This window comes from Stomoxys calcitrans, chromosome 5 (assembly GCF_963082655.1).
Source record: "Stomoxys calcitrans chromosome 5, idStoCalc2.1, whole genome shotgun sequence".
Classification (NCBI taxonomy): domain Eukaryota; kingdom Metazoa; phylum Arthropoda; class Insecta; order Diptera; family Muscidae; genus Stomoxys; species Stomoxys calcitrans.
The window spans coordinates 106,712,508-106,739,119 of NC_081556.1; the positions used below are offsets into that span (position 1 = coordinate 106,712,508).

At 41.1% G+C, this 26,612-nt stretch overlaps 3 protein-coding genes across 9 annotated transcripts in view; all 3 read right to left on the reverse strand.

Annotated features, from left to right (window-relative positions):
* Positions 1–2,419, reverse strand: part of LOC106081035 (myc box-dependent-interacting protein 1) — a 218,220-nt gene extending 215,801 nt beyond the window's left edge. Inside the window, exons 1-2 of one of the 4 annotated variants that reach the window (XM_013242717.2) lie at positions 1,988–2,419; positions 819–890 (exon numbers count right to left, since the gene is read on the reverse strand). In XM_013242717.2, coding sequence (XP_013098171.2) covers positions 819–887 — 69 coding nt within the window. In that variant the 5' untranslated portion in view covers positions 888–890; positions 1,988–2,419. Of the gene's footprint in view, positions 1–818; positions 891–1,504; positions 1,925–1,987 lie in introns of those variants that run through there. The other 3 variants (XM_013242716.2, XM_013242718.2, XM_013242719.2) reach the window with 3 other exon arrangements.
* A 1,167-nt stretch (positions 2,420–3,586) lies between these two features.
* Positions 3,587–4,531, reverse strand: LOC106081029 (uncharacterized). 3 transcript variants are annotated; one of them, XM_013242702.2, is made up of 5 exons: positions 4,383–4,531; positions 4,149–4,299; positions 3,947–4,081; positions 3,793–3,882; positions 3,587–3,734 (listed from the first exon to the last, which is right to left on the reverse strand). In XM_013242702.2, exons 2-5 carry the CDS (start codon positions 4,297–4,299, stop codon positions 3,694–3,696), a joined length of 417 nt encoding a protein of 138 aa, XP_013098156.2. In that variant the 5' UTR covers positions 4,383–4,531; the 3' UTR covers positions 3,587–3,693. The 3 variants fall into 3 exon arrangements, with proteins under 3 accessions (XP_013098156.2, XP_013098155.2, XP_013098158.2); XM_013242701.2 differs by having other exon boundaries at positions 3,793–3,885; positions 4,383–4,529; XM_013242704.2 differs by having other exon boundaries at positions 3,802–3,885; positions 4,383–4,528.
* Positions 4,532–9,718: 5,187 nt separating this feature from the next.
* LOC106081036 (activated Cdc42 kinase-like) overlaps positions 9,719–26,612 on the reverse strand; it is an 88,984-nt gene continuing 72,090 nt past the window's right edge. For both annotated transcript variants that reach the window (XM_013242722.2, XM_013242720.2), the window contains exons 10-11: positions 16,119–17,708; positions 9,719–10,372 (exon numbers count right to left, since the gene is read on the reverse strand). In XM_013242722.2, the coding sequence (XP_013098176.2) occupies positions 10,181–10,372; positions 16,119–17,708 (1,782 nt within the window). In that variant the 3' untranslated portion in view covers positions 9,719–10,180. The remainder of the gene's footprint in view (positions 10,373–16,118; positions 17,709–26,612) is intronic.

Below are 26,612 nucleotides of genomic sequence, written 5' to 3' on the forward strand. Positions count from 1 at the left end.
AGGGATTTTAATTGATGAGTAACATTAAAAGTGTTGTCCTTCGCTTCAAAGTCTTATAAAAATATACAATAGTCAATATACCCTCAACGGAACATTTTATTTCTATAAAAAATTTTATAAAAATTACAAAAAATACAAAAAATTTTGTAAGCCCTTTATTTTTAATGAAAATTTTCAAAAAAAAAAAAATCCCTTTAATAGGAAAAATGTCAGCGATGCGAAAGTTTACGTCTATAAAAATTCTTGATTGTTAAGAAATTCCAATTAAAAATTTTTGTTTTCATATTCTAGCAAATTTCTGCCAATTTGTGTTAAGTAACTCCCTTTAAACGCCCAATTTAGATAACAGATTAGCGATTTTGACTTATTCTAAAATTTGATTTCTCTACATATCTCTAATCACTTATTTTGTCTTTTCAAGCTTTCTCACTAATGATTGACCATTTTTTTCAGGCATTAATGCAAAAGTCCCAACCCTGCCTCTTGACATATGAGCAGCATAAATACAACAACTGAGAGAATATAACGCATACAATAGCAACAACAAACCCAACATAAAGGAAAAGTGCATTGAGGCTGGTGTTTCACCAAAGAAAACTCTTAGACACACAATGGGCAATGTAGAAACCACAAAGAGCCACATGCAAGGTGACACCCAATTTATCCCTTGAAAGCGGCTCCCTCAGCAACAAACTTACAATACAACAACAACAACAAGAGCAAAACTGCAACATAAAGTGCGTGAGCAAACATGCAGCAGCAGTACGTGGATATAAAGAGTAAATCACTAGGGGGAAATGGGGAAAGCTTTAACTTACCTTTTCTTTGGCACGTCCAGCGTGTTTTTGTACGGATTTCGCCAACATGGTTCCTTTACTTTCGGCCATAAACTATGAAGAACGACAATAGAAGACAAAAAGTGTTGTTGCGGTTATTTTTAGAGCACTACTTGTGGAACAAATATTTAGAAGAGATGGTATAGACTACAAAAAATTTGGTTTTTGTTGCAAGATTATTTTTGTTATATATTTGGTTTTTTAGTGTTAATTTAAAAAAAGTAAATGCACTATAATTTATTATTTATATGTAGTGTGCTTATATTTTTATTTTTTTAAGTTCTTTACAATTGTTGTTTATCTCTTTTTCACTTGTTTGCTTAATTGCACTTGCTTAACGGCTGGTCAAAAAAGTCGTTTACTGTGTTTTTTTTTTTTTTTTTTGTTTGCAATTTTCTGGCACTTTTTTGATTTTTCTACTTTTTTGTATAACTTTTTGCTTTTTTCTGTTTCAATTCAAAAATCAACAACCGCAAACTATATTTGGACTGCGGGCTAGCTGACTTGCACAGGTTGCTTGCGTTTATTTTATATTAGGTTGTGCGAATATATGTATGTATGTACTATGATGAAGTTGACGAAAACGACGGGATCTTTTTTGTGCTTATAGCAGGTCCAAACAATCGAAACACACTAAAAGCGCTGATCGGCGGTCGAACGTTACTTACGATAAGTTCGTTTCGGACTGTGTGTGCGTGCGAATGGATGTGCGCTGATGTTCTCTAAAACAAATCAAATTATACAACGCAACGGCAGCAGCTGTATTCGTAGTCAACGAGCAGATAGATACTCGAACACACACCAATAATAATGGGAGAAATAGTGAAAAGAAAAAAATTAAAGTAAACTGCGGCGGCGACACACACGCGTGTTAAAGAACCAGCGACGACAATTTGAATGAACAAAAAAACTAAACAAGCGAACAACCGATGTTGTACGTTAAACGGCTCCAACTCAACTCAGCATAGCATGCAACGTTGAGCTTGATAGCCACCCAAAACAAAATTCACGAAGGCACCAACAGTAATGCTCACACTTCTCACTTACAATCTCTTATTTATTTTCTTAATTGCACTCTTTTTTTTCTCACAAAATACACGTAGCTCTCAGCACTAAAGTACATTTTATATTAAAATTCCCTAAAGTCTTACCGTTATTCTCTTTTATTTTGGATACCACAAATATATTTCGCTCTTTCCCCAATGATCTTTGTACAATAGTTATCCCCCACCGCACTGACACCGCAACAACAATCCACACCTTTTATAAATTATTAAAGCATTTATGCTCTTAAATGCCTCACTCTCACAATCTCAGCGGCAAGCCCCCCACCCATCAAACATACAGCACTACACCACTGCAATGTAGTCGTTTATACTTTTGCACTGCAATTTTCGCTTAAAATGCCTTTACATCCCTTTGCTAGCACAAAAATCTCAAGCCGAATTTTTAATGGAAGTACAAATTAAAAGCAGTTTTCGTTTAATCAAAATTTCTTTCTTCACAACTTTATAAATTATTTATTTTGTTTTGTTCAATCGGAGAAAAAACGCGAAAGCTTTATTTGTGTACATATTTCCTCACACAAAACTGGTTTGTTTCCGTCCGTCTGTTTGTTGCACTTTTCATTCGGATTGTTGCTGTTTGGCTATTCATTGTTGCCATATCGCAATAGTACATGTCGACGCCGTTCAACATGGTATTAACGGCGTTTGTTGTCACTGTCCGTAGCTTAGAGTTATCGGAAATTGTGTTAAAACTGGCAAGGGGTGTTTACACCCTCAAAAGTAGCTTGTTGCAATGAACATAAACAAATGGTGGCTAATTAACGATTATATAACATTTTGTTTACTTTTAGCTTGGTTGTTGTTGTTGTAGCCACATCGCTTGTGGAGGTAGCAATCCATGTCAAACCCTTTTAGGGGAGTAAGCTTGTTCCGGCCCAATCGATCGCTGCGAGAACGCAATGGCCATTGGTTATTTAAAGGCGCCAATAACTCGCCTTATCATATCGAGTATCATAGGCACTCAGTATTTTTGCAAGAGCCGGTACCGCCGGCCTCACACTGAGACTCTCTACTCGATACCGCTGATTGTCCACGACTGCAATTACAGCTACTCAGTATACTAAGCATTCCAGTATCCGCAGTCAGTTGACGCGCACGGTATGACCACCACAGAGATCAAAGCTCTAGCCTGTGTGGTATTCATAATTATTCCATGGAGGGGTCTAAGCTTGGAATGTTTGTTAGTTTAAAAAAAGGGACTAAATGTTATCGTTCTATAAAGTCGCCCTCATATGTTGCGATCCTGCTTTCGTCAGACTGGGGTGGAAGAGAGCTAGAGACATCACCCAACCATGGAGAACCTCATGCTTAACTTTATCGGACTTTAATTTTATATCCAGAAATTTTACATATTACTGGCGTTTAGAAAGTAGTTTTTTTCCTACATTTCTTAACTGGGTAGACGCATAGGCGATATCCTAAAAAAACGTAATATGGTGACCTTTTTAAAAGCCTTTGATGAGTCAAGAGCCATTAGGACCTCATTTCACTGAATCATCCTTAACGTGAGCCGCTGAAGTTATTAATCTTTGTCTAGGTTTTACTCCGTATACAAAGCCTTCCACTATCTGAAACCTGTGAACGCCCGGTGAGCTTCTCGTTATGACTATGAGCATCACACGGGTGCTCAAGATATTCAATTCAAAAAGATATTACGGCATTCTGTGTGTGAAAAACAAAACGTTAAAGAGAAGCATAGGCGATCAAATGCATCCACATATATTATTTCTTGGAAACATATTAAAATTTAAGCAATTACTTATAACATTAATTTTAATAAAGCGTAGCCTTCAAATGCCATGCCAGTTTACAAACAGAGGTATATCGGAATCTATAGTATTAAAAGTAGAATGAATGTCATCCATCCAATGAAGATATATAATGCTTACCAAACTTACCATCATCATTATCGTTCCACGTTGAATCGGGAGAAGTGCTGAACGAATCATGTTGAATATCATCCTCCCCTGACGATGCCGCTACTGAGAACATAAAATAATAAGAAACTCACGCCAATATCTAAAAAAAAGCACAAAAACATACCCACTCTACCATCATCATACAGCTCTGAACTGTGGGAAGTGCAGAATGTATCATGTTTATTATCATCCCTCCCATTCATATAACTAGTTAAGTCACTAAATTCATCATATAGGTCACTCCATGATGGTGGAGATACTGAAAACATGAATTAATCGGAATATTACTCCGATATATGTATTTATATACAAACCACAAAACTTACACCCTGTACAATTATCATACAGCATTGAACTGTAAGAGCTGGACGAATCAAGGTGATCATCGTCCTCCCAATCCGTATAACCAGATGAATCGATAAGATCGTCAAATGCCAATACTGAAGACATGGAAGAATCAAAATCTTCCACCGACATCTTAAGAAAATAGGAAATTCGAACGTCAAATACATTACAAAAGGGTGAAATATATGGCAAGACGAAGCACGAAATATATTTACCTTGATTCCTGATAAAAATCACAAACAAATCGAGGAATTACACAAAAATATCAAGGAAAATTCGAACACAGCGGCACAGAAACGAACAAATCGTGGAAAATGAGAAAAAAAATCAAAATCGAGATGCCACCTAATTTCTCGACAGACAAGATACAATTATGCAGGTATACATCAATATCGTAGAAATAAAAGGAAACAAAGGAACATGAGTAACATATGAAAATAAATATTCGCCGGCCAGGGTTAACTATGAGCCAGGATTCACTGAATAAGATTAAGTCAAGCGATCAGCCGAAAGAAAAACATTTAATTTTTAACAGTACTTGTTATTGAGGATGTCAAGTTGATCACTTTTAACATTCATTCTTTGTTTACGTTTTCTCCTATTTGATGACATTTTCAAACGACAGATTTGGCATCTTCAATGATGTTCATGGGGCCTATCCACTTTATGATTTCGCAAGTGACCTAACCTTTTTTTAGTGAATCCTGGATGAGAGGTTTGCCTATATGTGTTTTTATTGCAAAAAATTCATTTTCTGAGGATTTTTACAATAAGGGAAACTATGTTGTGTGAAAACTTTTCACAGTGAGCAATCTTAATACCTACCTTTAAAAGTTGTTTATATGGGGTTTGACAGATATTCGCATGAAAATAGATAGAAGCAGAACAACAACTCTTATTTTAAACAAATCTTGTTTTTCTACATCTGTCAAGTGATGATAACACAATTCTGTTTATACGGTACATCGGTGGACATCAATTATCAAAAAATGTTCATGACTGATTATCATGTGCACATGTGACGTATACACCCTTCTTTTCACCAAAACATTTATTATGACAATGCATTTATGATGTGCCATGTAACTCCACATTGCAGTTTTACCATGGTACATTTAAGAGGTAGTGTCTTTGGCACAACAACAAAAATGTATCCCCAACAAAACTACCTTGAGTGCCAAATGCCGTAAATTGAAATGCCAAAGTGATTTTAGAAATAAACAGTTAACGATCTTAATACCTACCTTTAAAAGTCTTTTATATGGGGTATGAGATATTCGCATGAAAATAGATAGAAGGAGAATAACAATCCTTATTTTAAACAAATCTTCTTTTTCGACATCTGTCAAGTAATGATAACACAATTTTGTTTACACGGTACATCGGTGGACGCCAATTATTAAAAAAATGGTCATGACTGATTATCATGTGTACATGTGACGTATATACCGTTCTTTTCACCAAAACATTTATAATGACGACTCATAATGATGTGTCATGTAAACTCTATATTACAGTTTCACCATGATACAATTAAAAGGTATCATTATCATTATCCCCAACAAAACATCGTGGCAAATGCCGTTAATTGAAATTTCAAAGCGATTATAGAAATAAACGTTGTTTTGTTGTTTTACAATATTTCTTCTTCAAATGTGTTTTAAAGATGTATTTTCATAATTTTAAAACTGTTTTGCTGCTTATGTGTGGAATATTAGATCAAATGGAACATCTTTTTAAGATTAAAAAAAAAATCGCAGCTGAGTCATCAAGCCTTTGATTTACTGCAAAATCTACACAAAAAAATAGTACTCAACTGTTCGTATGACCTCATGTTAGAAGTGCATCCTGCAGGTTCACAAAGAAAACAAAAGACCAAGAGTCTCCCAAATCGATAACATTAATCGAAAAATAATCGTTTATTGACACCCACGCCGATGGCCGTTACGGACTCGAGCTGTTTGAAATGGGCGCAATTCGAGACTGGGCAGTCGCTCGCTTTATAACAGTCGAATACCCCAGTAGCTATTTACCGCATATGCATGAATGTTGTCTACTCCCTTGTAGTACAGAACCTCACACTATAGGTCGATTAGATCCAGTTTAAGGATTCTGGGCGATTGAAACCTATCCACAAGATGATGATTTGGATGGTCTCTGCGATAACAGTCCTGAAGGTATTGCTTATGCAGCATGTAGTTATGTCTTTGCACGGACAGGATCTTTGTCTCCTGATGAAGGTGGTCCACGTGAGAACTGAAGAGACAGCCCGTCGCAGTTCGTAGAATCTGTCGGAATGCCGATATGTCCACTGTGTGTCACATAGCTGACGAGATTACACTGGCGCTGCATAACTTGCTACAGACTACCCAATTGCTTTGTACGCGATCAACAAGGTTTTTTGTCAGCAGCCCAAATCCTGCCGGTAAGTGACTTGGGGGCCTTGTTTCTTCTTTTGACTTTATCGTTTCTGTCCTTACTTATCAGTTGGTGTTGTTATAACAGTATTTTCTGTCTTCATTATTTATTCGTTTGCTAGGTTCCGCTGAATATCCAGAAACATAAACTCTGCGACTTGGCGTCGAAAGGGGCTTAATACCTCATAAACGTCGGCAGAATAAGAGGGAATTAACACGGTTGATGTTCTTGCCAAGATTCAAAGTCATAGGCGGATATGCTAACCTTTTCGTCACAATCGTACTGCGGTATACTTAACATTGTATCGTCTTAGTTTTTATTGCTGTTGTTGTAGCCGCATCGCATGTGGAGGTAGTGATCCTCTTCTACCTCCAGTGGGTGAGCAAGCTCATTCCGGTCCAAAGGACCGATCACAGAGGGAACGATGTTGTTATTGTATCCACATTTTCATGTGAAGGTGGCAATCTTCGTCAAGCTCCTGTAGGTGAGCAAGCTCGTTCCGGTCCAAAGGACCGATCACCGCGGAAGCAGTGTGGCCATTGCTTATTTAAAGGCGCTAATAACCCGCCTTGTCATATCGAGTATCATAGGCACTCAGTATTTGTGCAAGAGCCGGTGCCGTCCGGCCTCTCACTGAGACTCTCTGCTCGATACCGCTGATTGCCAGCGACTGCCGTTGCAGCTACTCTGTATGGAGCATTCCACTATCCGCAACCTGTGGACGCGCCCGGCAGTTTGCAGCCAAGCTTCTCGAGACAGCCAAACAGATGGGACCTCAATGTTCCAGCCTGTGTGGGGCTCACAGCTATTCTGTGCCGGGCATTTGGTTATTTAAAGGCGCCAATAACTCGCCTTGTCATATCGAGCATCGAGGGCTCTAAGCTATTGAATCTACTACAGCTTCGAAGCATTTCACAACCTGCAATCTGTGAACGATTGCTCATAGTCATCCCGCCACGAACATGATGCACGTCGCAGCCTACTGCCTAAAACAGCTCATCTGTCAACCCATCGGGATCCTGCTGGCTTCTTAGCCTATAAGCAGTTTGCTGCTGTTTCCACCACACATTGTGGCTAGGCAGTGTACACTCAATACGGCGCAAAAATTGACTCGGAGATGTCATTCTAATTCAATTGTAAGCCATTAGCACAGCTAGCACAATCGTCTCCTGCGCCTTTATTACACTTTAGCCGTGTAATAGTTTTTTCAACATCTTTGTGGCTTGGTGGTAAACGCTCAATACCGCCGTGAAGGTTCATCAGTGTTTCGTTGCCTACGGCCTTAAGTACCCCATCTAGCAACCTATCGGCTCCTGCTGCCTTATTAATTAACCTCTAAGCGGGTTACTTCTATAACAACCAGATGGTTTCCAGGTAGTGAACATTAAATAAGGAGACCACCGTAGCGCAGAAGTTTTCATGTCCGCCTATGACGCTGAACGCCTGGGTTCGAATCCTGGTGAGAATACCAAAAAGCAGTTTTCAGCGTTGGTTATCGCCTCTTAATGTTGACGACTATTGTGAGGTACTATTCCATGTAAAAACTTCTCCCCAAAGAGGTGTCGCACTGTAGCACGCCGTTCGGACTCGGCTTTAAAAAGGAGCCCACTTATCATTGATCTTAACTTGAATTGGACAGCACTCATTGATATGCGAGAAGTTTGTCCCTGCTCCTTAATGGAAAGTTTATTTGCAAATTTTCATCAAGAACTGTGTCTGAGTTTGTTATCATCATCAGCTCAGCTAGAAACCCATCGCCTACTGTTTTTTTTATACCCTCCACCATAGGATGGGGGTATACTAATTTCGTCATTCTGTTTGTAACTCTTCGAAATATTCGTCTAAGACCCCATAAAGTATATATATTCTTGATCGTCATGATATTTTAAGTCGATCTAGCCATGGCCGTTCGTCCGTCTGTCTGTCTGTCGAAAGCCCGCTAACTTTCGAAAGAGTTAAGCTAGGCGCTTGCAATTTTGCACGAATACTTTTTATTAGTGTAGGTCGGTTGGGATTGTAAATGGGCCATATCGATCCTTGTTTTGATATAGCTGCCATATAAACCGATTTTGGGTCTTGATTTCTTAAGCCACTAGAGGGCCCAATTTTCATCCAATTCGGCTGAAATTTGACACGTGGAGTTTTTCTGTCACTTTTAAAAACTGTGCTAAGTATGGTTTAAATCGGTTCGTAACCCGGTATAGTTGCCATATAAACCGATCTTGGGTCTTGACTTCTTGAGTCACTAGAGCGGGCAATTCTTAACCGATTTTGCTGTAATTTTTCACGTGGTTTTTTGCTGTTACTTACAACGACTGTGCTAAGTATAGGCCATATCGATCCTTGTTTTGATATAGCTGCCATATAAACCGATTTTGGGTCTTGATTTCTTAAGCCACTAGAGGGCCCAATTTTCATCCAATTCGGCTGAAATTTGACACGTGGAGTTTTTCTGTCACTTTTAAAAACTGTGCTAAGTATGGTTCAAATCGGTTCATAAACTGGTATAGCTGCCATATAAACCGATCTTGGATCTTGACTTCTTGAGCCGCTAGAGGGCGGTATTCTCATCCCATTTGGCTGAAATTTTACATGAGACGTTATGGGATCTTAACTTCTTGAGCCTCTAAAGGGTGCAATTTTCATCCGATTTGGCAGAAATTTTATACCACGGCTTCTCCCATGACTTCCAACATACGTGTCAAATGTGGTCTGAATCGATCTATAGCTTGATACAGCGCCCATATAAACCGATCTATCGATTTTGCTGCTTGCTTAAACCTAACCTAATCTATACACTCAAAGCCACCGTCAAGCATCATCAGTGTGTCGCCACTTAGGGCCTTAAGTAGCTCAGGTGGCTACGCATTGGGTCCTGTTGGTTTATTTCCCCTTTAAGCGGGTTACTACTATCTCGATCACATTGTGGCTTGACAGTAAACACTTAATGCGGCCGTCAAGGATTTTGAGATATGCTCGTTTGTTATTTTCATAGCTCAGCTGGCAATCCATCGGCTTCTGCTGCCTTATTTCACTTTAACCGAGTTACTGCTTTTTCAACCACTTTGTGGCTAGGTGGATTGGTTCAGAGATAACACCCGCTTGGTGATCCCTTATATTTAAATGCTCCAAATTTTGTTTAAATAAAGTTATTTATTAAATGTATATTTATTTTTGTTCTTTATAAGATCATCATGTTACCAAGGCACTTGTGTTTTCGTTCTGTTAGATTCGGCTCTGTTTAATCACTTAATACCAAATAAATTTACGTCATGCAACGTAATAAAATATCAATCAATGATTTCACAAAATATCAATTAAAAGAAAAATTCAAAATAAGTACAAAAAATTTGCTTTTTAGGTTTCTTTCCTTCCTGGGGGGGAGGGGGCTTCCTGGAGTCTCCTTATAAACTAAAACCTTACAAAACTAGTCGACATAGAAATGCATGCGTTGTGTTAGTCGAAAGGTAAGAAAAAGTAAGGGGTATTTTAAAATTTCATTCGTGTTTTTTGTTGGTTTAAAAATAAAAAAAAATAGGTCGTGTGCAAATGATGTAAAAAAAAATATTAGCTTAAGCTTAAATTATATCATATATCAAGTCTTTAAACTTTTGAGACGTCTTGCTGTAGTATGCAGATCCCAGTCGTATTTGAGTAGATATTCCACAGTTTCGGGCAAACTCAATTCAATGTCCTTCAAAATGTTTTGTAGTTTTATAATTTTTATGGCTTTGTGCACATCCCATTCAATGAACTCCAATGATTTTAGACAGCGTTCCGGAGAGCTCTGTAAGAAAGAAATGAAGATAAATAAATATTTTCCCCAAAGCATGGTTGCATAGAGCCATCCTGATTTTGGACACAATTGGAAACAGAGCAGTAAGCGAGAAAACTATGATGAGCATTCAAGTTACCTGCAACTTTTCAGAGCTTTACCATAGGCAAAGGGAATCTATAGACTCATAACAATATTGTGACAATCGGGTTTGATTAGTTTTAAGGTCACTTTAGTTTAATTTTCGTTATTTTAAATTGTATCGATTTTCAGCGAAACGGTCGGTAGGACGGCGAAAATCCTATGGGGGGATCCAGATCGTGAGAAGACGAGGCTATAACTGAAAGGAAGCAAGAAGGAGGTCAGTATAGCTATTGGTATCATAACGGGACACATTGGACTACGAGCTCAGTTATGTAAAATCGGTGCGGCAAGTGATAGCCTGTGTAGAGCATGCGGGGAAGATGATGAGACGTTGGAACATTTCCTATGACATTGCCCGGCTTTCGCGTCTAACAGATACCGGCACTTGCTATCTGGCCATAATCGTCTGGTTCTAGGGGGACTTTAATGCGCATCACACCTCATGGCATTCTCTCCTAGGTAACGACCGGCGTGGCATAGCTTTGGCAGAGCAGATTGATAGCTCCACGTTTTGCACGGTGAATGAGGATGCCCCCACTAGGATTACGAGGAGGTGCAGCAGCTCGCCAGATATCTCCATTGCATCCCCAGATCTCCTGAGTGATGTATCCTGGCAAGCCGTCATCTCTTTGGGGTCAGACCACCACCCCATAATTTTCACCATCGACCGACCACCCGACTTCATAACCTCTGAGCGCCGGACGTTTATCAATCATAAGAAGGCCGATTGGACTGGCTTCAGAGAGTAAACCAATCGCCGTTTCAGTGAACTGCCATCCCCCCTCTGATGTGCTTGTGGCCGAGAGGAAATTCCGAGACATCATTAACGCAGCAGCCGCTCGCTTCATACCAGCCGGTCGAATACCCCAAGTGCGGCCCAATTTCCCGGCGCTAGCAGTGGTATTCGCAGACGAGCGTGATGGGATTCGTGCTATTGTCCCCGCTTACCCCAGAATCAGCGAGCTGAATCTGGAAATAAACAGGGTAGTCAACGAACATAAGCGGAATTTGTGGCTGGAACACTTGGAGCAATGTAACTTAGGCACCGGTCTAGGCAAACTGTGGGCTACTGTTAAGTTACTCTCGCACCCCGGTAGACGGGATGACAGGACCTCAGTCACTTTTGGCGAGATAACCGTGACTGATTCGAAGAGATGCGCCAGGTTGTTCAAACGTATTCGTGGTCTCCGAGCCGATGAACAGCCATCACAATTTACCGTGGGCGAAGTTACGAATGTCATCCGTGGCGCCAAATCTTTTAAGGCGCTGGGCCCCGACGGAATCTCTACAACGATGTTGAAGAATCTGGATTCACCTGGAGTTGAGTACCTTACCACTATCCTCAAACTGTCATTGAACACTCTTATAGTTCCCGATGTCTGGAAAATGGGCAGTGATCCCGCTACTGAAGCCTGGAAAAGACCAGAGTTTAGGGGAGTCGTAGAGACCGATCTCCCTTCTCTCACCAGTGGCAAAAGATGCTTGAGGCATTACTCCTCCCGAGCCTCGTAGGAGAATTTCCATTTGCATGCCATCACCGTACACATTTGCCGTGGCTGCAATCAGCTCAGGCCATGTGATAGGACGGTCCTCGTGGCACTGGACCTATCCTATATAGTAGCAGCTTGTTGTGTTCTATCTTTCGTCTGCTTGATTCTGTTGAATGTCAAGACCCAGGATCTCTGAGACTAAGATGGCGTGCGTCCACAGGGATCTGGGTCTGAGTTGAGTGGGTCTGGCTGAGCAGTTAAACAGGTGACGTGTATCGTGCGGTCCCTGTTTACAATCGGGACACACATCTTGCACGTACGTCGGCATCAATCCTTGCTCTGTAGGAGTTGAGGCGACTGCATCTGCCGGAACGTAATTCAGCCAGAACTACTCTGGTTTCCCGGAGGAGGTCAAGTTCATAAGGTGCAATGGGAGGCGGTCGTTCTCCAAGGACTACATTCACCCAGTAGCCATTTACCGCATCTGCTACCGTGTCTGCATTAATGTTGTTTAGACCTGCTTGATATGCCGCTTGATGTAGAGGGTATCTATCCACAAGATGATGATTTGGATGGTTTCTGCGATAACAGCCCAAAAGGTATTGCTTAGACAGCATGTAGTTATGTCTTCGCACTGGTAGGATCTTTGTCTCCTGATGGAGGTGGTCCACATGAGAACTGAGGAGATGGCCCGTCGCAGTTCGGAGGGCGGCATTCTGACAGATTTGAATATTATTCCACTGCGTGTCACAAAGCTGACGAGACCACACTGGCGCTGCATAACTTACCACAGGCCGGCCAATTGGTTTGTACGTGGTCAACAAGGCTTCTTTGTCTGCACCCCAAGTGCTGCCAGCAAGTGAGTTGAGGACCTTGTTTCTACTTTTGACTTTATCGCAGATTGCTGTGACATGTGGGGAGAATGTGAGAGAGCTGTCAAATGTGACACCAAGCATTTTGGGACACTTGATGATCGGAATCATTTCTTCATCGACCATTACAGTCAGCCCAGTATTTACCTCACGAGTATTTGTGGTGAACAATGTGGCTGAAATTTTGGTGGCACATATCTTCAGATTTCTTGAAGCGATATATGAGGAAAATTCCTGGAGGTAGACGTTCAACCTATCGCAGTTGTCAACAATGGGATTTCTATGCCGTCTGGAGGGGGTGGAATGAGGGATAGGTAGAGGTTAAACAGTGCCGAAGATATCACCCCACCTTGGGGAACTCCATGTTTCACTCTACGGTGCTTCGACTTCTTATCCCTAAATGACTAGTGACCACACAGATAATTCGCTACCCAGCGTTTGAGGCCTGGCTGGTGGGACGTGTTGGGGATGTCCTCAAATAATTTGGCAAGGCTGACCGAGTCGAATGCCTTCGATAGGTCCAGTGCCACGAGAACCATCCTATCACATGGCCTGGGCTGATTGAAGCCACGGCAAATGTGTGCGTTGATGGCATGCAAAGCTGTTGTTGTGCTGTGCTGTCTTCGAAATCCATGTTGATGTTCGACAAATGGAAATTCTCCTACGAGGCTCGGGAGGAGTGATGCCTCAAGTGTCTTTGCTACTGGTAAGAGAAGGGAGATCGGTCTGTACGACTCTCCCAAACTTGGGTCTTTTCTAGGCTCCAGTAGCGGGATCACTCTGCCCATTTTCCAGATATCGGGAACTATAAGAGTATTGCTCGGCAAATGGAAATTTTCCTACGAGGCTCGGGTGGAGTAATACCTCAAGCGTCTTTGCTACTGGTGAGAGAAGGGAGATCGGTCCGTACGACTCTCCCAAACTCGGGTCCTTTCTAGGCTTCAGTAGCGGGATCACTCTGCCCATTTTCCAGACATCGGAAATTATAAGACTGTTCAAAGACAAGTTGAGGACAGTAATAAGGCACTCAACTCCATGTAAATCCAGATTTTTCAACTTCAATGTAGAGATTCCGTCGGAGACCAACGCCTTGGATGATTTGGTGCCATGGGTGACATTCGTAACTTCGCCATTGGTAAATTGTGATGGCTCTCCATCGGCTCGGAGACCACGGATACGGTGAATGGCTCTCCTCCTGGCCCTGTCACTCTCGGGAATAACACAATAAATGGACGTTTGAACAACCTGGTGCACCTCTTCGGATCAGAGAAAGACAAAGATAAAACTGTATTTGGCGTTAATGACGGACTCTGGTAATTCAACGTTATGCCATTCGGTGTCTGCAACACCCCGGCTACCTTTGAGAGACGAATTCTGCTAAGTTGGGCAATGTACACCAGCCGAAACAATAGAAAATTAAATAGAAGCTCAGCAAATTTATCGTTTAAGGAAAAGAAGCATATAGAGGATTACGTCAAGATTACGTCTTCTGAGAAGAATAAGGCTAAACTCTTGCTTTATAAACACAACTCCGCTTTTGCCTTTACGAATGAAAATCGAGGAAGAACATCGACAGTAAAACATCGGCAGAAGCAAGTGCGATAAAACAGGCTCCAAGAAGTGCTACCCTGGCAAAGAGGGACGAATTTCAGAAGCTGGTAAGTGAGATGGAGGAAAGTGGTGTCATAGAACCATCATCAAGCCCATGGTGCTACACAGTGGTGCTGGTTGAAAAGAAACACTCGGAAGGAAGCACTCGATTCTGTGTGGATTATAGAAAGCTTAACGATGTTACCAAAAAGGACAGCTATCCATTCCCAAGAATGGATGACACACTAGACACCCTAGCCGGGACAAAATGGTTTTCCACCCTTGATTTGCAAAGTGGTTACTGGCAGGTAGATAGAAAACTGCATTTGGCGTTAATGGCCGATTCTGGCAATTCAACGTTATGCCATTCGGCCTCTGGAACGCCCCGGCTCCTTGAAGTGACTAATGGAGTGTGTGTTGAAAGGGCTTCACTGGAAGTTGTGCTTGATATACCTGGACGATATCATATTCATGGGGAAAACTTTTGACGAGAATCTTAAGAACTTGAAGGATGTTCTCCAGCAACTATCAGCTGCCGGCTTGTGACTTATGGGTCGATTATGGATGGCAACTCGACTACAGTTGCGTTGCCAGGAGATAAAACCAAGAAACAAAAATTTCTATAAAGTTGGAAATTTTTTGTCATTTTCATTCAATATCAGTATTCTTAGAGTTCAGCTACTAAGAAATGTTCAAAACATTACGTAATTCAATGCAAAAATTAAAATTTCTGTAACAAATTTGGACGTTGGCAACGCAACTGAAGTTGGGTTGCCATCCATAATCGACCCATTAATGCGAAAAATTGCAACTTTTTCCAGCGTGAATTAAAATATCTGGGGCATCGTGTTACAGCGGAGGGTATATCACCGGATGACGGCAAAGTCCAGGCTGTAATAGATGGGCCGGTTCCCCTTAACCTGCATGAACTACGCAGCTTTCTTGGTCTCTGTACTTATTACCGACGATTCGCCGCAAATTTCGCCAGCACAGCTGTCAGTTTACATAAATTGACACAGAAAGGGCAAAAGTTTCAGTGGAGCGACTCTCAAGAGGAATCATTCCAGACACTACTAATTATATAAGACAGTGGGCACAAAGCAACTCAGGTCAGTTCTAATATGTTCTAAAAAAGCTCTAATAGATGGGAGAGATGTCAAATTCTGGAGGCCACCGTAGGGAAGAGGTTAGCATGTCCGCCTATGACGCTGAACGCCTGTGTTCGAATCCTGGCGAGGCCATCTGAAAAATTTTCAGCGGTCCTCTTAATGCTGGCAACATTTGTGAGGTACTATACCATGGAAAACTTCTCTTCAAAGAGGTGTCGCGTTGCGGCACGCTGTTCGGACTCCGCTATAAAAAGGAGGACCTTTATCATTGAGCTTAAACTTGATTCGGACTGCACTCATTGATAGGTGAGAAGTTTGCCCCTGTTCCTTAGTGGAATGTTCATGGGCAAAATTTGCATTTGATGTCAAATTCTAAGTCGTTTATATGTCAGTGCGCAAGATACCCGGCCAACAGGGAGCTTCAAAGTCTATACCCTTCCTTTCTCTATGGCTTTACTAGAAAAGCCGGCGAGCTTTCTTGCGCTTAGTAGTTAGTATTTATATCCAAAAGGAACCTTCAAATTTTATATACAACAAATTTTTGTCTACTTACATCTTTTCCCAAGACCTTCATCATTATGCGAACCTCATCGGAATCCACACCACGTTCATGACCTTTGGGCTTTTTATCGGAGAACTCTAATAGATCTTCACAGCTGACAGAATTCGAATCATTTAAACGATTGACGGCAGCCGAAAAAAGCTCGGCCTCCGTTAGGGGCTTGATGACGACATGCGATAGCGAGGTTTCCACATTCTTGCTCACCATGGCCTTATCCACAGATTCACGTACCTTTTGAAATAGAGCATTGCCAGCAAGCTCATTATCTTGTTTGGGCGAGAGACTTTTGGATTTCAGAAATCTTTCCGGGTTATGGTGTGTCAGCGATAAAGGAAAAAGAGTGCTGGTGGTGGCCATATTCGAACAGCTCGCGATAGAGGTTTTATCCACCGCATCTAAATGAAGTTCGCTAGATAGAGGCGTTTCTGTTCCACTATTTTCCTCTGGAGGTGCTGAGGTTGGTGGTGGCGGTGGTGTCGATGTGGGTGTGGGTTTTGGCGTTGCATTTTTCACATCTAAACTTTCATTGGATTTCTTGTTTTCGCCCGCTTGTTTGTTGAGCTTCACCATACTCTTGTCAATGTCCAAGTTTCTCAATTCATCTTCGTTGACGCCTGGCAATTGCTGGGCATCAAAGTCGACCTCTTTGCTTTTGTGATAGTGATCCTTTTGTATGGAGAAATTGTAGAAACCATCGGTTACATCGGGCGATTGTAGAACCTGATCCTTATTGACATCGGCTTCCAATATCGATTCGAATTGTAGTGAAGCCGTATCATCTGTGTCAACATTTTGATATGTTCGTTCAGCGGCATTGTTCGACTCAAATTTCGGAGCGTTTTCATATTCGGCCATATTCGAGGGATGTTTGTTGATGCTAAAGGGCTTTATGGTGGGCACAGCGGTTATATTGCGAGCATTTGGAGTTTTCAAAATTGTCTGGTTATCCTCTTCGCTCATGACTTTATTAAGGGTCCTCTGTACTCCGTTGGCCGGTATAATTAGTGGATATTTGCGAACATGACGCTTGGGATTGGCTTGAATATGTTTTTTGCCTTCCTTGGGCGGTACAGGTAATGGATTTAGATCCATGCCTTCGGGAGTTTTCAGCTCGGGAAATTTATATGAAGACGTATTTGTAACATAGCTGGGACTCTCACAGGGCGATATATTGCTGCCAACGAAACGGTTATTGAGAGCAGGATTATTGACATCCCCTCCATTGATATCCAATGCTGTTCTTTCATGTGAACCCTGCTCCTTGAATAAGCCTAACTCGACTTTGCGAGCCCGATGGGCGGCTCCTCGTGTTGGCAGTGTAGTGGGTCTGGGTGCATTTTGCAATGGCGGTATTATCATTTCCTGTTCATTTTGCGCCGAACGTTCCATGTGGGTGGGTATAAAGTCATCGTTCTCTTTATTCATCATGTTACACGAACGTCTGGGCAAAGTTTTGGATGATTTTGCTGAGAACTGGGCATCCGGATTCCGTAGAATACATGTGCTGGGTTCAATACCCATGATGTGCTTACGATCGATTAAACTGTTATAGGCTTCTCGTCCTTCTTCTCCAATCAGTGTCTGAGGTGATGCATGTAAAATAGTTTTGAAAAGAAACGAAAGGAAAAATAAAAACAAAAATAAAATAAAGCAATAATGTAAACAAAATAAGTTAAATAAAATAAACAATAATATAAATAAAAGAAATAACATAAAATATATACAATATAACACAATATAGTTAAATTAAAATTATATTTCTTGAGAAACAAAAAAACACCTTTAGTATTAACAGGTTAAAAAGGCAAAGGAAATCTGTAGACTCATAACAATATGTTCAAAAAAGCTCTAACAGATGGGAGAAATGTCAAATTCTCAGTCGTTTATATGTGAGTGCGCAAGGAACCCGGGCGACATGGAGCGGAGAACTTTTGAGTTATTAGTTGTTGTTGTTGTTATAGCAGTTTATTGTGTTCAATCTTTCGTCTGCTTGTTTCTGTTGAGTGTCAAGTATCTTTCCTTTGGCTATGGTATAGACTCATAACAGTTTGTTGAAAAAAGCTCCAACAGATGGGAGAATTGTCAAATTCTCAGTCGTTTATACATAAGTGCGCAAGAAACCCAGGCGACATGGAACTTTTGGGTTATTTTTTTAGTATTTTAAGTTTCAAAGTCTTCTGCTTTCCTTTGTCTACGGTATTGATTGAAAATTAAAAGCTCCATAAGAACAAAAGAATCTTAAAGAAGCTTTTGAATTAGTTTTCTCTCAAAGCTAAAAACCATTCCATAGGTTTAAAGAAACAATCATGGTATTTTTTATAATTTTTTTCAAAAAAGCAAAGAATACTTAAAAAAAGCTTCATACGAAACTTTCAAAAGCCCATAGAAGAAAACTTTCACAATTTTTTGTTAAATTTTTGTAAAACTTTTTTGTGATGAGCTTTAGATTTCAAAGTAACGCTTTGTATAAAAAATTTTGTGACCATCTGTACAGTTTTACAGAAAATGAACTTTTTTATAGAAACCTAAAAAGTATTGGGTTGCCCAAAAAGTAATTGTGGATTTTTCATATAGTCGGCGTTGACAAATTTTTTCACAGCTTGTGACTCTGTAATTGCATTCTTTCTTCTGTCAGTTATCAGCTGTTACTTTTAGCTTGCTTTAGAAAAAAAGTGTAAAAAAGTATATTTGATTAAAGTTCATTCTAAGTTTTATTAAAAATGCATTTACTTTCTTTTAAAAAATCCGCAATTACTTTTTGGGCAACCCAATATTATCGGGGTTTTTAGTAAAGCTTTAAAGTCCTAGTCTTGATTTTTGTGTAGTTTGTAGGAACGATTTTTAAGCATAGGAATGGGCTTTTAAAAGTAAATCTTTCCGTCGTTGTGGTCTACTTGGAGATGGGTGGGGCGATTCAAGGGAAATGTCTAAACTTGGGTCGAGATGCCTAGCAGACCTCCCCACCCCGCAAAAATTGCCTAATAGAAGTATACACAAATCAATCATGACAATACTGGACTCAAATTAAAGGCATTTGAAAGTAAAAAACGAAAATGGCATCCAATTTTAGATCCAAGTGTTTGGGGGAAACAGCCACCCCAAAAAAAAAAACTGGACATGAGTGCCAACATGGTGATATGGGGCTCAAATGAAAGGTTTGTGGGAGTAGAGCAAGAATTTAATATCCACTTTCGGAACCAAGTGATTGGGGGTCTGTGTCATGTACTCAACTGCCAGTACATATAAGTACTTCAGCATCAGTGTAGATATTCCGTCTGGGCCCAGCGCCTTGGATGACTTGGCATTTCTAACATCCTAGCCGAACCGGGCCCGCTGCGCCTTCTTCGACTCTCTCATATCTTTTTAGGTTGGGGACACTTCGCTCTAAATGTGGATATCGAATTCGTGCCATTGTAACTTATAACGCTGAACGCATTCGGACAAAGCGGTGGTTATCCCCTCTTAATGCTGGCAACATTTGCGTGGTACAATGCCATATATGGTCGTTTAAAAAATGTTTCCCAAAGACTTGCGGAACGCCGTTTGGACTCGGCTATAAAAAAAGGACCCTTATCATTGAGTTTAAACTTGAATCGGAAAACACTCATTGATGTATGAGAAGTTTGCACCTGCTCGGTTACTAGTGTGTTTAAAAATTAGGACGGATAGCACCTCAGACATTTCGACCCAAATATGGATATCAAATTCGTGCTGTACTTCCCAATCCCTATAATTTGTGCTCCATATTGCCATGGTCGGTAAATATCAACCGTTTGGAGGGTGTTTTGGGGCTGGGGCGGCCACCGGCACTTTGTACTGAATATAGATATCAAATTCGTTCTTTATTCCCAAATACCGTTGATTAGAGCTCCATATTGCCATAGTTGGAAATAAAGTTCAGTTAAGGGGGTGCTTTAAGGCGTGGCCAAAAACATTTGGCTCCAAAATTGGAAATCAAATTCATTTTCTACTCTCAAATACCATTCATTTGAGTCCCATATTGCCATAATGGGTCAATTAACCCATTTAACGTATCTTTTGGAGGAAGCCAAATTTTAATGTCAATTTCGTAATCTACTCCCAAATAACTATCATTTAAGTCCCATATGGCCATGGTCGACTACTATGACCATTTGGTGACTTTGGGGTGGTCGAACTCCCATTACTTGGACTTAATTTTTTATGCCAAATTTGTAATATACTGCATATTAATTTTCATTTGAGTCCCATATTGACATAAACTTCGAATATATCTGTTTAGAGGAGGTTTGGGGGTTGGAGGGGCCCGCTGGGTACTTGGACCCAAATTTTAAAACCATATTCGTTTTCTGGTCCCCAAAAAATTATATATAGTCTATGTTTCCTTCCGGACAAACGTACACAATTTATGAAAATTTTAAGAAAATCGGTTCAGCCAAGTCTCATATTGTCATAATGGGTCTAATTGACATGCACGTCCAATATGTCTGTTTGGGGGAGTTTTGGGGTTGGGACGGCCCAATGAGTACTTAGACTAAAATTCGAATACCATATTCTTATTCTCCTCTCCAATACATTTCATTTGATAACTATATTGTCTCGATCGGTCCACTTTTGATTTTGGGTGGTGTTTTTGGAATAAGGGGGAGGGTCCTTCCCCCTTCCGATATCGAAAAATTATATAGCCTATGTTTCCTTCCAGACCAACCTACACCATATGCGAACATTGCGAGAAAATTGGTTCCTTAATTCACGTCCCATAATTCCGTGATTGGCTAATGTGCCTATTATGGCCGTTTTTGTGGGGCTGGGGTGACCCCCTATACTTTGACATGAATTGGTTTGCCAGATTCGTTATCTGCTCCTGCATAGTTTTCATTTGATACCCCTATCGGTCCACTTTTGATTTTGGGTGGTGTTTTGGGGTAACGGTGGAGGGTCCGCCGCCTTCCGATATCAATAAATTCTAAAGCCTATTCCTACTTCCTGCCCATATTCGTAATCTACTCCCGAATACCTTTTATTTGAGTCCCATATTGTGTTGATCGTCAAATATACCTATTTTAAGGGGTTTTAGGGCTGGGGTTGCCCCTCAGGTACCTGGAACCAACTTTTATTATGAAATTCGTTGTCTACTCTTGAATACCTTTCATTTGAATCCCATATTGTCCCGATCGGTCCAATTTTATTTTTGGATGGTACCTTTGAGGTTAGGGGGAGGGTCCGCCCCCCCTCCCGATTACTGAATTTCTGTCGTCCTTTCTTCAGAGGTTTGAAAGTAACTTAATTGTAGACCACAGCTTGTCGAGCGCATCTCCCCGGATAAGTCAATGTTACGTCGCCAAAACTGACTGAGGTTTTGTCGTTCCTACTGCGATTCAGCCTTCCCCGTTGCCCCCTTTCCAAAATAGCAACTGAAGTCCAGCCATTCCTTCTGCAGGGGTTCGATATTTCCCTAGCAACAGCTGATTTGTTCTTTTTTTTTGGTTATTGTAACTCTTTGATATTTTATTTCAATAACTTTTTTGGTTTTTCGTTTCTTTCGTAACTTTTAGAAAAATTCTTAAGATTAAAATACAATTCCACAATGAAATATGCAATATGTTTGTTTATGTATATGTATTTGTATGTGTGTGTGTGTGTTCGTGTTTAAACCTTTTAATACTTTTTACTAAGGAGATTATTTGCGAGTCACCTAGAAGTTGTTTTTAAAAAGAGGATGAGAAAAGGTAAAAATTCCTTTTATACCCTTCCCATGGGTCGCATATGTCAAATTCTTCGGGCGATTTTCCATATTGGATAAGAATTAATCCCTTCAGATAATCAAGACCCCAAAACAAAAGATCGGTTCATATAGGAACCATAAAATATGTGGGAAGTAGTAATGGAAGGAGTAGGAATAGGAGGCCATCGTAGCGCAGAGGTTAGCATGTCCGCCTATAACGCTGAACGCCCGTGTTAGAATCCTGGCGAGACCATAAAAAAAAAATTTTTCAGCGGTGGCTTTCCCCTCCTAATGCTGGCAACATTTGTGAGGTTCTATGCCATGTAAAACTTCTCTCTAAAGAGGTGTCGCACTGCGGTACGCCGTTCGGACTCGGCTGTAAAAGAGGAGGCTCCTTATCATTGAGCTTAAACTTGAATTGGACCGCACTCATCGATAGGTGAGAAGTTTGCCCCTGTTCCTTAGTGGAATGTTCATGGGCAAAATTTGCATTTGTCCAAAATTTCACTTAAATTGGATACGGTTTGGGCCTTCTAGGGGCTTAAATCGTAAAATCGGGAGACAAGTTTATATGGGACCTACAACTGGGTGAAGACCAGATCATACTTGACAGGGTTTCTAAAAGTCTTAGTTGGGCCGTTGGGCTAAACATATATTTGAAGTGTCGAAAGAAGCATTCAGATGTTTAGGTTTCCTTAAACGTAAGACGACGTAAGAAGTAGTTCACTCCGTCTGATCTTCTTAACATCTATACCACTTTCATAAGGCAGATAATGGAGTACAACTGACATGTATGGACTGGAGCTTCAAAATCATCCGTGGAGCTACTGGATCGTGTACAGAGGAGAGCGATGATGTTGATTGGGGACAGTGGGGTATCCAACTCTATTGCCTCCCTTGATCATCGTCGCAATGTGGGTTGTTTGGCGCTTTTCTATCGGTACTTTCATGGTGTGTGTTTGTTTTCTTATTGCTGATGTAAGGATATATGTCAGGGATACTAGACATTTCAGGAACTCACACCCGTTTGTAATTGATTGGCCAACGGACCGCACAATGTATTATAGAGAGAATTCTTATTTCGCCCGAACCGTTCGTATGTGAAATCGACTTCCGGCTAATGATTTTCCCACACACTTTGACATCCAAAGATTTAAGACAAATGTAAATAAGAACGACATCCCCCCCTCCAATTCCCAATTTCCTCCCGCCAACGCAATTCACTGCATTCATAGGGGACATCCCCTGCGCGTGTTGGCTGACAGAAAAAAAAGTTGCTGGTTGAAGCCGCTTTTGCAGGGAGGAAGGGCCTCATTGAAGGAAGTGATGCTAATGCACATCCCTAGATATGGGGAAGTTCGGATGTCAACGAAAGGGGTGAGCTGCTTATCGAATATATTATAAGTTACAATCTGGCGATTTGTAATAAAGGGAATAAACCGACCTTTATTACCAGCAAACAGCCAGTAGGTATGTGATATTACCTTTGGATCAGAAGATTTAAGTGCAAGAATATGCGACTGGGAAGTGTTGGATGACCACAGCTTCTCTGATCATTGTTATATTAGTTTCAGCCTTGGAGAAAATACTGCATAAGTGGTACATCGGCTAAACAGAAGAAACGCGGATTGGTAGACATGGGTTTCTAGCGGATAAATACCCAACGCTTGGGTATTTACCCGGTCCGATCTGGACGATATTCAACAAAAAGGTTAAGAGGGGTACCAAAATGCACTGCTTCCAATTTCATCCAAATCGGATGAAAAATGCGCCTTTTATGGGCTCAATACTCTATATCGGGAGATTGGTCTATATGGCAGCTATATCCAAATATGGTCCGAACTGGACAATGTTAGACACAAAGGTGTAGAGGGGTACCAGAACTCGCGGTGCCAAATTTCATCCAAATCAGATGAAAAAATTCTCCTTTTATAGGCTCATTACACTATTTCGGGAGATGGGTCTATATAGCAGCTATATACAAATATGGCCCGATCTGTACCACATTTGCCAGAAATGGGTAGGGGTCTACCAGAACACACCGTACCAAATTTCATCAAATTCGGGTAATAAATGTATTTTTTATGGCCTCAATATCCTATATCGGGAGATCGGGCGGTCGGTCTATAGGGCAGCTATATCCAAATATAGTCCGATCTGAACCACACTTCACAGAAATGAGTAGGGTTCTACCAAAACTCACTGTGCCAAATTTTATCGAAATCGGATGAACAATTACCAATTTATTGCCTCAAGACTTTAAGTCTAGAGATCGGTCTATATAGCGGCTATATATAACAAAAATCCGATTTTATGAGATCAGAAGTCCAGGTTTATTTACAAAATGCAAATTTTGGCCATGAACATTTCACTAAGGAACAAAGGCAAACTTCTCACATATCAATGAATGCAGTCCGATTCAAGTTTAAGCTCAATGATAAAGGGCCGCCTTCTATAGCCGAGTCCGAACGGCGTGCCGCAGTGCGACACCTCTTTGGAGAGAAGTTTTACATGGCATAGTAACTCACAAATGTTGCCAGCATTAGGAGAAGAAAACCACCGCTGCACATTATTTCTGATGGTCTCGCCAGGATTCGAACCCAGGCGTTCAGCATTATAGGCGGGCATGCTAACCTCTGCGCTACGGTGATCAAAAATTGTTTGGAAAATGTTTTTATACCTAGGATATCTGCAAAACTATAAATACCCAGCTTTTGGATATAAATGGGTAAATACCCGGGGAGTTACCCAATTTACCGGGTAAATACCTGTTGAGTATTTACCCATCGCCCATCTCTACGGATTGGGATAACTTTCAACACAAAGTCTGCTCGTCTAGACCAGTAAATGAAGTGGAAACTGTGGAGGATATAGACATAATGGTCAAGCGGATCACGAAGGACCTGAATGACTCGCTTGTGTCAACATGTCCTAGTGCCAAGCCAAGGGGCAAACAGCGGCCGCCATGGTGGATCCCAGAGTTGGTTGGTCTAAGGAAGGACTGCAGAAAACTCCTCAACAGGGCGAAAGCCACAAGAGCACCATACGATTGGAACATCAATAAGGCTGAGCCAAGAAAATATAAGGGCGAGCTGAGAAAGGCTGAGAACAAATCCTTTTTTTTGTAGCTCCGTGGAGGATGGATCTAACGTCTCTAGGCTAAGGAAGATTCTGTCCTCGTGACATATTACGGTGGGGTATATTTAGAAGTCAGAGAATTTATGGACAGTGTCTAGTGAGGAAACACTAGAACTACTCGTAGAAACACATTTCCCGAGAAATTCTCCAACGGACAACGGTATGCATTCGTCGGAGGTTATTAGTGAAATTGTATCTGAGCTGAAAATCCTTTGGGCGATAAGAAGATAAGAAGATGATGGATCACCGGTTGTATTACAAGCTGTGTCTGATAGACTGGTTCCCTGGCTTAGGAAGATATACTCTGCTTGTATCAGAATGTCATATATAACTGTGGGATGGAGGGACACGAAGAAGGAGAAAAACCTTACCACACGATGGCGATAGATCTTCGTCCTATTAGTCTGTAATCCTTTATGCTGAAAACTCTGAGAGATTCATAGAAACATATATTAGGGCAAAGATCCATAGAGATCACCTGTCGCGACAGCAGCATGCATATAGTAAAGGCAAATCCACTGAAACAGCCCTTCACAATCTAGTCGGCTTAATAGAGGGTTCCTTCGTTGTCAAGGAATATACAATGGTAGCATTTCTTAACATTGAAGGTTCTGGGTGATACCGGGCCACAGAGATATTCATGGGAATTTTAAAGCGGACGAGCTTGCGAGACTAAGAACTACCTTACACATTTCGGGGAAACATGGAATCTGTGGGATGCCTCTGGCGACATGTAAGCTAAGTTTTTAGGACCAAGCCCAAGGGACAAGGAATCATAGATGGTCACAAAGAGTGAGCTGTGAGCATTCCAAAACTATGTGGCCTAATCTAGACTTGAAGAGGTCTGCCGCTTTGCTGTCACTGGCTAAAACAGACGTCTCAATCATTGTGTCCGTCAAGACAAGTCACTGTCTAAACGGAAAACATGCTAACAGACTGAAGGTTGCCAGCAACGACTATTGCAGAAGCTGTGAGGACATTGAAGAAAGAGTCTGTAGAACACCTCCCGTGTATGTGTCCCGCACTGGCAGTCAGAAAAAGTTCCACTTAAGGTTCTCTTTAAAAAGTTGTCTAATTTAGCGGATGTGCACATTCGCAAGGAGGCTACCGTAGCGCAGAGGTTAGCATGTCCGCCTACGAAGCTAAACGCCTGGGTTCGAATCCTGGCGAGGCCATCAGGAAAATTTTCAGCGGTGGTTTCCCCTCCTAATGCTAGCAACTTTTGTGAGGTACCATGCCATGTAAAACTTCTCTCCAAAGATGTGTCGTACTGCGGCACGTCGTTCAGACTCGGCTATAAAAAGGAGGCCCTTTATCATTGAGCTTAAACTTGAATCGGACTGCCCTCATTGATATGTAAGAAGTTTGCCCCTATTCCTTAGTGGAATGTTCATGGACAAAATTTGCTTATGCACATTCGCAAGTTGTTAGGCTTTTTAAAGCGATTGGATGGTTTAACGGTAGGAACTAGAAGGCATCTTCCTTCTTCTGTTCCTGTGGTATCACAATGGACGAAAACGTCTGAGTGAGTCTGATGGCAGACTGCCACTTAAACTTAACATAACCTAATAAAATTTCGACGAAATTTTCTATGACAATAAAATTTCTACGAAATTTTCTATGAAAATAAAATTTCGACGAAA